Source organism: Pyrus communis, chromosome 7, assembly GCF_963583255.1.
Source record: "Pyrus communis chromosome 7, drPyrComm1.1, whole genome shotgun sequence".
Classification (NCBI taxonomy): Eukaryota; Viridiplantae; Streptophyta; class Magnoliopsida; order Rosales; family Rosaceae; genus Pyrus; species Pyrus communis.
The window spans coordinates 9634850-9646374 of record NC_084809.1 but is presented as its reverse complement, the minus strand read 5'-3'; the positions used below and the strand labels follow the sequence as shown (position 1 = coordinate 9646374).

General features: G+C 40.7%; 2 protein-coding genes across 2 annotated transcripts; both read left to right on the top strand.

Moving 5' to 3' along the window:
• Nucleotides 1–467: 467 nt before the first annotated feature.
• On the top strand, nucleotides 468–5323 carry LOC137739008 (coatomer subunit beta-1-like). Its single transcript, XM_068478482.1, has 4 exons — nucleotides 468–2695; nucleotides 2998–3510; nucleotides 4412–4497; nucleotides 4809–5323. Exons 1-4 carry the CDS (start codon nucleotides 647–649, stop codon nucleotides 5011–5013), a joined length of 2853 nt encoding a protein of 950 aa, XP_068334583.1. The 5' UTR covers nucleotides 468–646; the 3' UTR covers nucleotides 5014–5323.
• Nucleotides 5324–5856: 533 nt separating this feature from the next.
• On the top strand, nucleotides 5857–8372 carry LOC137739007 (exocyst complex component EXO70A1-like). Its single transcript, XM_068478481.1, has one exon. The coding sequence runs from the start codon at nucleotides 6265–6267 to the stop codon at nucleotides 8260–8262; it is 1998 nt and encodes a 665-aa protein (XP_068334582.1). The 5' UTR covers nucleotides 5857–6264; the 3' UTR covers nucleotides 8263–8372.
• The last annotated feature ends 3153 nt before the right edge of the window (nucleotides 8373–11525 follow it).

The following is an 11525-nucleotide window of genomic DNA, read 5'->3' as shown; positions in this document are numbered from 1 at the left end:
CGATCAGAACCGTTTATATTTTAGTACATCATTCGTAGATCATCATTGCAAAAACTTAGACAAATCTAAAATCATTAAGACATTCATTTGTAGCGAAAAAAAATAGACGAATACGATTCTACAAAGAAACACTAAATTTAATCCAATGGTCATATAATTTCGAACTTGGATGATTTTTAGAAGATATGATACATAAAATATAGACGGTTGAATATTTAAAATACATTATGGAAGAAGCTCCACAAAACGTGTCAAAATATGTGTAAAAAACGTGTGTCACAAAACTTCTTCACACCTTTTATTTTAGTCCGAAATGATATGATCCAACCCATTGGTTTGGTACGGTTTGCAGCCCAACTGAAATGATCCAACTCAACTTAAACCAACGCAACCCAATCCCATCCTCCATTGGCCCAATCCAACTGTTCCTCTCACACTCTCCCTCACCTCACTCTCTCTCGTCAGTCGTCTGTCACTTCCAATCCAAGCCACCACCAACACACGAAAATCAAAACACCGAATCCCCCACCATTCACCATCCAAACAAACGCCCAGATCTCCTCCTCCTCCTCCACATTTCTCCGATTCAGATCCGACTCTCCCCGATTCGGATCCGCCGAGATCCAATCCCAATTTCCGATCCCCAATGGAGAAGTCGTGCACTCTCCTGGTCCACTTCGACAAGGGCACCCCCGCCCTCGCCAATGAGATCAAGGAAGCCCTCGAAGGAAACGACACCGAATTGAAGATCGAAGCCCTGAAGAAGGCCATCATGCTCCTCCTCAACGGCGACACCATCCCTCACCTCTTCATCACCATCATTCGCTACGTCCTCCCCTCCGAGGACCACACCATCCAGAAGCTCCTCCTCCTATACCTCGAGATCATCGACAAGACCGACTCCAAGGGGAAGGTCCTGCCGGAGATGATCCTCATCTGCCAGAACCTCCGCAACAACCTCCAGTCCCCCAACGAGTACATCCGCGGCGTCACGCTCCGGTTTCTCTGCCGCTTGAATGAGTCCGAGATCATCGAGCCTCTTATCCCTTCGATTCTCGCCAATTTGGAGCACCGCCACCCGTTCGTGCGGCGGAATGCGGTCCTGGCGATCATGTCCGTGTACCGCCTGCCGCAGGGGGAGATGTTGCTGGACAGCGCGCCGGAGATCATAGATCGGTTCTTGGCATCGGAGCAGGACCCTTCGAGTAAGCGAAATGCTTTCCTTATGCTGTTTAATTGTGCGCAGGATAGGGCTGTGAATTACTTGTTTAAGCATATTGATAGGATTATTGATTGGGGGGAACAGTTACAGATGGTTGTATTGGAATTGATTAAGAAGGTCTGTAGGGTTAATAAAGGTGAGAAAGGGAAGTACATTAAGGTTATTATATCATTGCTTAATGCCCCGTCGAGTGCGGTTGTTTATGAGTGTGCCGGAACCCTTGTGTCATTGTCCTCGGCACCTACTGCAATTCGGGCAGCTGCCAACACGTACTGTCAGTTGTTGTTGTCTCAGAGTGATAACAATGTGAAGTTGATTGTGCTGGATAGGATTAGTGAGCTTAAGGCATCACACAGGGAGATTGTGGTTGAGTTGGTTATGGATGTGCTCAGGGCATTGTCGAGTCCGAATGTTGATATTAGGAGGAAGACTCTTGACATTGTGCTTGATTTGATTACTCCTGCGAATGTTGATGAGGTTGTGATGATGTTGAAGAAGGAGGTTGTGAAGACTCAGAGCGGGGAACATGAGAAGAATGGGGAGTATAGGCAGATGTTGGTGCAAGCAATATACGCATGTGCTGTTAAGTTTCCTGAGGTGGCTAGCACAGTGGTGCACCCCTTGATGGATTTCTTGGGTGATTCGAATGTGGCTTCAGCCCTGGACGTGGCTGTTTTTGTGCGTGAGATCATTGAAACCAACCCCAAGCTGCGTGTTTCTATAATAATGAGGCTGCTGGATACTTTCTACCAGATCCGCAATTCCAGGGTGTGTACTCATGCTCTATGGATTATCGGCGAGTATGCTCACTCGCTTTCTGAAGTTGAGAGTGGGATTGCAACCATTAAGCAGTGTCTTGGGGAGCTTCCATTCTACACTGCTTCCGAGGAAAAGGAGGCACAAGATGCTTCAAAGAACTCTCAGGTGGTAAGCTCGAGCACTGTGTCTTCTAGGAGGCCTGTGGTCCTTGCAGACGGGACCTATGCCACCCAGTCTGCTGCTCTGGAAACTGCGATGTCTGCACCTGTCCTTGTTCAAGGATCTCTGACTTCTGTGGGGAACTTGAGGTCATTGGTTCTCTCGGGTGATTTTTTCCTTGAGTCAGTTGTGGCTTGCACATTAACGAAGCTTGTTTTGAGATTGGAAGAGGTTCAGCCTTCAAAGGTTGAAGTGAACAAGGCAACCACACAAGCATTGTTGATCATGGTCTCTATGCTGCAACTGGGACAATCCTCAGTCCTTCCACATCCGATTGATAATGATTCTCAAGATAGAATTGTTCTTTGCATCCGATTACTATGCCATAAAGGTGAAGGAGTAAGGAAGATATGGCTGGAGTCATGTAGACAAAGCTTTGTGAAAATGCTTGCAGATAAGCAGCTCCGGGAAACAGAAGAAAGTAAAGCTAAGGCCCAGATATTGAATGCACAACCTGATGACCTTATTGATTTCTACCATCTCAAGAGCAGAAAGGTAAGGAAGACTTATGCTTCTCGTCTTTTGCATCCAGTAAAGTTAATATCCTATCAAGGGTTTGATATTGTTTCTTTATGGATTTTTCTTTCGTTTCAGTTTGTTATGATAGACTTTTGGTCATGTTCTGATTTGCTTTAGATATTGAGGCAGATTATTTTTCTTAACTATTGAATGGTAATTTAGCAGTTTATAAAGTTGTGGTACAAACAACCTGTAAACTGTAGTTCAGATCGACCACCAAAACCATCGTTTGTATCGCATACTTTTGAATGTTTTTCTTATATGCATATATTTTTCAGGGCATGAGCCAGCTTGAGTTGGAAGATGAGGTCCAAGATGATCTCAAACGTGCTACTGGAGAGTTCACAAAGGATAACGATGACGCGAACAAGCTCAACCGTATTCTTCAGCTCACAGGATTCAGTGATCCTGTTTATGCTGAAGCCTATGTTACAGTTAATCATTATGACATTGTTCTTGATGTTACTGTCATCAATCGAACAAAGGAAACCCTTCAGAATTTGTGCTTGGAGTTGGCCACAATGGGTGATCTCAAACTTGTTGAACGTCCGCAAAACTATACACTAGCTCCGGAATCAAGCAAACAGATAAAGGCAAACATTAAGGTCTCTTCAACTGAAACGGGAGTTATATTTGGTAATATTGTGTACGAGAGTTCTTCAAATGTGCTTGATAGAACGGTTATTGTCCTCAATGACATCCATATCGATATAATGGATTACATCTCTCCTGCATCATGCACTGATGTAGCATTTAGGGCAATGTGGGCTGAGTTTGAGTGGGAGAATAAGGTACACTGGTTTTGATACATTTTTACATTATTTTCTGTGCTTCATTGATATGATCATTTGGTGCATCTTGGAGAAATGGCTTCTCAATGACTCTAAAGGATCTCACTTCTTTAAACAATCATTTGATATTTTATGTGGACGGATATTGATGTTGCGATACGGCTTAGGAGACATGCGTTCATATGATGAACCACTTTATTAACATTTAATTGTTTGATGTATCTGGTTATGAATATTGATTATGATGATGTTGTGCTGGTAGTAAACTAGAAAAGTATATAATATTTGCGGTGGTTGTTGTACTGTTTGTCAATGGGTGGTAAACATTGGTGATGATTACTGCCATGTGCTAGCACTGTGCTAGTTGTCCTTATTTTTTAATGGTAGTAGGATTGTCTCCAACCCTCAAAGATATGATGCATCGTGGGCAACTCTTTCATTTTGCTAAGTCACATACATTGATCCCAGTTAAACTCTCTATAGGACAGCTGTCAAGCCTCAGAAATCACTTTTGTCGTTCTAGTAGATATATATATATATATATATATATTTGTTTATTTATATTCAATTTTTTGTTTTGTGGTTGTTGTACCTTAAATTATGCAAATTTATCAATTTCTTTAATGTTATATAATCCCTGGTGGACATCAAATTTGACTTATGTTTCCTATCTCATAAAGGGGATAATTTAGATGGTGTTTCTGAATTGTCATTGGTTGCTAGCTCATGAATCATCTTTTCATAAATGTGTTGCTCATTTTATGATTATATAGTTCTCATGGATTTATTTTTCATTCTCACATCAAAAGGCAATGTGCATCATATGTGTCGTTATTTGTTTTTGTTCCTTGATAGATGCATTTGGATTCTACTGTGCATTAACACATTCGTGTTTCCCCAGGTTGCTGTAAATACTGTTATTCAAGACGAGAAGGAATTTCTGAACCACGTTGTAAAAGCGACTAACATGAAGTGCCTGACTCCACCGTAAGATTTAGACTATTAACTCTGTTTGTTGTTTACTCTGTGACATGTGAAATTATTACTTAAATAGATGCACAGAATCATACATAGCTATGGACATATGCAGGCATGCGGAGCATTAATCTGTGCATATATAATTATACAACAACCATTCAAGTAGTTGGCATAGTTGTCTATTTTAGTGCGATGTTGGTCGTTCTTACAAGTGTCCTACACATGCATCTTAAGAGTAGGAAGAATTCCTTTTGATTTCCTATGCATTCTTGGTGGATCATTGATGGTTCATTAATTCCTGATCATCTTACTGGCATTAGATCGGCACTGGAAGGAGAGTGTGGAGTCCTTGCTGCTAATCTGTATGCAAAGAGTGTCTTCGGGGAGGATGCTTTGGTGAATGTGAGCGTTGAGAAACAAGCAGATGGTAAGCTAAGTGGATACATCAGAATTAGAAGCAAAACTCAAGGCATTGCCCTCAGTCTGGGGGACAAAATCACCTTGAAACAGAAAGGCGGCCCTTGATCGGACATTAACCCTAATTTTGCAGCTGTTTTTTTTCTTCCTCAACCTTGTGAGTACGAGTCTGCTTGCAGCTATAAGCCTATATCTTTTCATCTTGCTCTTACAGTCATGTTTTTCCTGAGGATCAAGTTTGTTATAGTTTGGTTTCTTATGTCCTTGCCTTGGATGTTACATTTAGCTTTGTTCCTTCGTTTTTTCGCAGCAAGTGCGTGGATAGGACGTATTGCTATCCACGATATATCCAAAGTAAAGTTGTAGTGATGTCAACCTTACACATTTCTATTGTCAAATGTAACATTTCGTGTTTTAACTTTGTACTAGCTGTTGCTATCGGTCCACAGTATTTGTGCCAGTATTTTCTGCCCGTTGCGTTGCATATTTCACCTTCAAGTTTACTGGGTCGCTTTGCTTTACTTTTTTGCATCAATCGACGTACACCCCCCTTGGGGAAAAGTTAACAACCTTTTTAGTTTCCCTTTGTGGAATGAAGGTAAAGTGTGCACACACACACAATCTCTAAAGTTAACAACTTATCATGTCTTAAAAGCAAGCAAATTAGTCTGTTATGGTACCTTAAAAGCAAGAAACCAGCATTCTCGTTACGCAAAAGAAGCAATTTACTCCAAGGTACACACAAACAAAATAATAGTAACTAAATAAATAAACTTTCCATGAATCTCAACTGCCCTTATTGTTTTTAACAAACGACTGGGTAATTACACTAATTAATCTAAATTACGGGGAATTCGAACTTCGGATGCGGAGTGTGGACTGGAGCACACTGCTTTAACCAACTTGACCGCCTTAACCATCCTTATTATATTACTGATGTTCCAACAAAATTTAAGAGATTTCTTGGAAGGTTAATTTATGGGCAAACAACTTTAAGTTCAACAGGATTCAGTAGGCAGTCTTCATTTTTGTGTGTTTATGATGTTATATGTTTTTTAATTTGTTTGTTAAATAAAGGAAATTCTTGGCATGGTGGTTGAGGGTTCTTACGGGGTGTTTATCTTGCAGGTTGAAGGTTGGTTTGAATCTGGTAATTCTCTTTGTTTTCATTTGGTACTGTTTGGTGTAAAGTGAATTTTTATTTTTTTATTTTTTGAGTGGTGTGGAAGAAACCATGACTCTATTTTTTACTGCACTCTTCTGCAATCTTTTGGTGCACTATAAAAAAATGTTACCCAAATTTTGGTCCAGTCAGATTGGTTGGGATTCTGAGATTGGAAAGTGCGTTTTTTTTGGAAAATGGCTGATGTTGAAAGTTTTGAGAATCTAAAAGCTGCCCAGAAATTGTTGAAGGCTAGTATGGAGCAATCTACAGCTCTTTCTTCGGAAATCGATGACGCTTCGTCAAGGTTGGATGGCATGAAGCAGAGATTGTCATCTTTGGAAGCTGCAATTAAGCCGGCTGCGACGCAGAAGTGTGGATATTTTGCAATGAGGGACCAAATAAATGGTGCCATCGGTACTGCATCTGCTGTTCTCAAAGTGTATGATGTCGTTCGGGAGCTTGAGAATTCGCTCTCTTTCAAATCATGTTCTGATCTCCCCGCTTATCTTTCGGTCATGAAAAGGCTCGAAGAAGCGTTGAGGTTTCTTGCTGGCAATTGTGGGCTGGCCATTCAGTGGCTGCAGGACATTGTTGGGTTTCTGGAAGGCGACACATTGGCCAATGATCAAAGCCTCTTGAATTTGAAGAAAGCTGTGAGAATACTATGGGTGTTGCGTGCAATCAAGGGTTACGCTCGCCTTGATGGAGGAGTTCTCAATGCTGCATTCAACAAGCTGGAAACTGAATTTGGAAGTTTATTAATGGAGAAAAATGCTGCAACCTGCATTGCTTCATCTCCATTACTCGTGCCGGTAGTTCAAAAGCTTCAAGCCATAGTTGAGAGACTGAATGCTGCTGATCGGCTTGAAAAGTGCATATTGTTGTACGCTGACGCGCGGAGTTTGAATGCTAGAAGAAGCTTGCAGGCTCTTGATCTCGACTACCTTGAGATAGAAGTCTCAGAGTTTGATGATTTGCAAAGCATCGACTCCGACCAATGGAGCGAGCATTTGGAGTTGGTTGTGAAGCATTTTCTCGAGCTCGAGTACAAACTCTGCAACAAGGTCTTTGAGAAGACAGGATTGGACGCTTGGAAGCGCTGCATTGCAAGATTCACTGAAGAGTTTCGACTTGTTTCTTTCCTCCAATTTGGCAGGAGTGTCACCAAGATCAAGAAGGGCCCCTTAAAGCTGTTAAAGCTCTTAGATATATTCACGGTTCTGGAAAATCTAAGGTTGAATTTTAACAGGCTTTTTGGCGGGGAGGCCTGCGCTGAAATCCAAAACCTCACAAGGGATTTAATCAAGAAAGTTGTCAATGGTGCTTGTGAGATTTTCTGGGAACTTCCTAATCAAGTGGAGTTGCAAAGGTGGTTTTCTCCTCCTTCGGATGGTAGCATTCCTGGGCTAGTGACCTTTATAACTAGTTACTGCAATCAACTGCTAGGAGATAATTACAGGGCAATATTGATCCAGGTCTTGCAGATCCATCAAAGCTGGAAAACCGATATACATGAAGATGATGATGATCTTCTTTCGAAGCAAATTTTTAGCACGATGGAGGAAATCAGGACAAATTTGGATGCGTGGTCGAAGACCTATGAAGACATCTCCCTCTCCTATCTTTTCATGATGAACAATCACTGCCATTTCAGCCAATTGAAGGGCACAAAGCTTGGGGACTTGATGGGAAATTCTTGGTTAGGAGCACATGAGCAATACAAGGACTACTATGCAGCTCTCTACTTGAGAGAGAGTTGGGGAAAGCTTCTGATTCTTCTAACCCAAAAGTGTTGGATTTCGCTTCCTGTCGGGGGAGCAATGGATTATCATCAGGGCATCGACAATAAGAAAAGGCTCAAGGCATTCAACGAGGCTTTCGATGAAAGGTACAAGAAGCACTCGAATTGGGTCATTTCAGACGATTGCTTGAGGCAGAAGGTATGCCAACTTTTGGTGCAGGCAGTTGTACCTGTTTATAGCAGTTACATGCAGGAGTATGGAGTTTTGGTGCAACAAGATGCAAGTGCTAGAAAGTATGTGAAGCACACTACACAAAGCTTGGAGAAGATGTTGAGTTCACTTTTTCAGCCCCAGGTTAGCAAGTATTGCAGCACCAAACATGCACGCTTTATCGGTAGGCTGAAAAACGTAGTGACCAATCAGTTTCGTGTTACGCTTACAGCAGTGTGAGTTCATAGGGTAATGCTAGGAAACTACATTTTACAGTTATAGATTTCTATTAGTAATTTCTTTGTACATATGTACACAGACTAATTAAGATGTACTGATTTAAATTATTATTCTTGGATTTCCTATTAACTTCTTCATTCTCATTCGTATTGATGTTCTTGATTCGTGAAAGGAAAAGTTTGTGCCAACTGATTTTCATCAGCACTTCAACAAAAAGAATTTCGAGTGGGATCACATAAAACTAAATCGATTGATGACGAGAACAACTTCTGGAAGTACTATGAGCACTTGAAATTACAGTTAAATTCTGTCAATTTGATGAACGAAAGTTTACATTCCCATAAAAAAAATCACCAATCTGATAATCCGTAATTTAATCTACGAGGTAATTGCAAAAGTGAAACTGTCAAACCACTCTTTACAAACCAACACAGGTGCACCTTCATTCTATGCTACTGTGAAAATTCAATATTTCCTAAAGGAGTTTCTATGATCTTCAAGAGGAAGAAGACAGATGCTAAGAATTAAGTGCCTGCAGTTGCAGCGGGCTCTGTTGATGAAGCATTCCCCTTGTTGTCTGAATCAGAAAGATGTTTGAGGGCTGCTGCTGATGTTTCTGATGGATCAGGGCTAGGTTCTCTACGCCGTTGTAGACTGGAGCTCACAAAACGTGGTCTTTTGGGGATAGCGATTTGTTGCCATGTAGTACACGTGCGTGGAAAGTCTGCAGAAATCTGGTTTGGGGCTGATGCTGCAGAAGCTGCTTCTGCCGTCATTGGAACCTATACGAAAAGTTTACAAGTCAAAAGCTGAAAAACAAAGGCCAATACTAAATTCCAAGTCTCTAGAATATGATTGTCACTCTGCAAAGGTGAATCTCAAATCTACGGTGTGTGTATGTGTGAATATGAGGGATGCACATAGGTAAAAATGAGCTTGCGGAATAACTGATCAGAAATAGAAATTCCTACAGCACAACAAGCTCAACATTATCAAGCTATTCAATCTATAATATCTTTCCCAACTTGGTTCCTTCTTCGGTCTCGGAAGGCAGATAAGAGCAATTATGTAGCATTGTTAACATGCATCCTCTGCCTAATGAACATGGTAAAGTTTGAACGATTGAGTATCAGGTTTAGTACTCTCAACCAAGTCAATCTCCGTAAGGCCTACCCTCAATCTCTCTCTCTCTCTCTCTCTCTCTCTCTCTCTCTCTCTCTCTCTCTCTCTCTCTCGGGAACTAACAGCAGCAACTTCACCTACATAAAATAAGCTAGGGTATTCAGAAGATTGACCAGCATAGTCCAATATAAGATTCATAACCTACATAAGCGGTGCAATGGGATTAGCATCCGCTATTCAAACTGAGTTAGCATGTAAAAAAGAAAATTGCAGCTAATCAAGAGAGTTTGATAGTCAGGATACAAAATCTACAGCCACTTCGCCCAGAAACGCCTCTAAATCCTCTTTTGTCTGATATTGATGCTTCCCTTTGCAAACCAGCACGGTAATATACTCCTCGATTAATGAACATATTGATCTCGGTAAATTTGAAGAAGTGATTCAACCATGAAGCAACGAAAACTTGTTAACAAGAACAGTTCAAATCACGAATTTGGGTTTCAATCATCACGAAATGTTAATTACATTGCAAACATTTTCTCAGCAACCAAACATACAGTTAATATCAACGCACATTATATATAAGATAATGATTTATACCTGAGAAAAAATTGAAATCCAACAATCGGAGTTCTAGAAAAGAAAAAAGGACACAAATAACGTTATAATGGCATGACTAAAGAAAAATGTTTTTTTTATAGTGCAGAACAATTATAAATAACAAATTCTAAGAGCATCCAAATTTATATAAAAAGGACTTTGAAGAATGTATTATCTGAAGTTGAAGTCGTGTGTCTAACCACCACATCGTGACCTAGTGGTTGGGGACTAATTACAGGCTCGTATTGAGTTCAATTCCTGTTGCTTGTGAATCGCGCGCTGAAATGCTTCTGTGAGTTTTTCCAACTTCCGAAAGGGTGGACTGCCATGACAAAACCACTAACTCTTTTTAAAAAGAAGCTTAAGATATGTCTTTTGAATTAAATTGACGGAGTTTTATCAGACTCAAAAAGGGAAAGAAAGAGTTTCACATTTGCTTCCTAACAAAAGAAACAAATGTGCCACATCTATCAATGGAACTGAAAATATAGTTCAAAGTGGGGAGTTTGAATATTGACGGCAACCACTGACAGTTTTCTTTAGGGAACTTTTCTCTCACGTTAGTTTTTTTTTTTTTCCTTAATTATTTAAGCTTTTTTTTTAAATATATTTTTTTGGTCTTTTGGGCTTTATGCTTCAGCACTCACCTTCAATCAATTGCCCTTCCCTTCTTCTATAGTGAAACAGTCAATCACCCATCCCCTTCTCTCTAAGAAGCAGAGAAAGATCAATTTCCAGACACGTGAATTTTGCGTATCCCGTTTTCTGCATATTCCTGTCTCGCGATCTTGCATCTCTATTTCCATTGTCTCTCCCTCTCGGCTTTCTATCTCAGCTCCTTGCTTAAACCATACCGTCTCAACTGCAGATCTGTTTGACGTCGCTGTCTTCCCCACCAACCGACAAAGGTTTTCTCCACATCTAAGCCGACGCTTCCAGATAATATCATGGCATAACTTTTGGTATTCGTCACCTTGGTGGTGCTCAGGATCTCCACCGTCATTTGTGGCCAAGCCGTGGTTCTAACTCTGCAGCTTGATATCTCCCTATTTACCTCATCGAGCTGCACCAGATTCAACTACAGGATCATGTAAGACACGCACGACTATCAAAAACGTCGTCGTCGGTGGAATAAACATAGCGGTCTTTGATTTTATTGTCCAACACATCGGGTATGTCAATCTTTTCTTTTGAGAATTTCATTTTGCTTTAGCTAGTATTATTATTCATACCGTCTTCTATGGAGTATACTTGTTTATATTATATATGTACGATTTGTTTGACTAAAGTGGAGTTGGGCTCTCCTCTAAGTGAGTTTGAGGTATTGTTCGGAGCCACTTTACTTGGCTTGCATGCAGTTCTTGCACTGAATGCCCCTGCCTAGTGGCTCGGAGTAAGTCCCCATTTTTTATTTCTTGCATGCTGTAATTATCTTCCAACAATGTCTTCAATTTTTCCATGTCTATAACAGTATTAGCCATACCCTATGAATAATTAAAATTGTTCAAACTAATTTTCAAGCCAAGTTATATATGAATGCA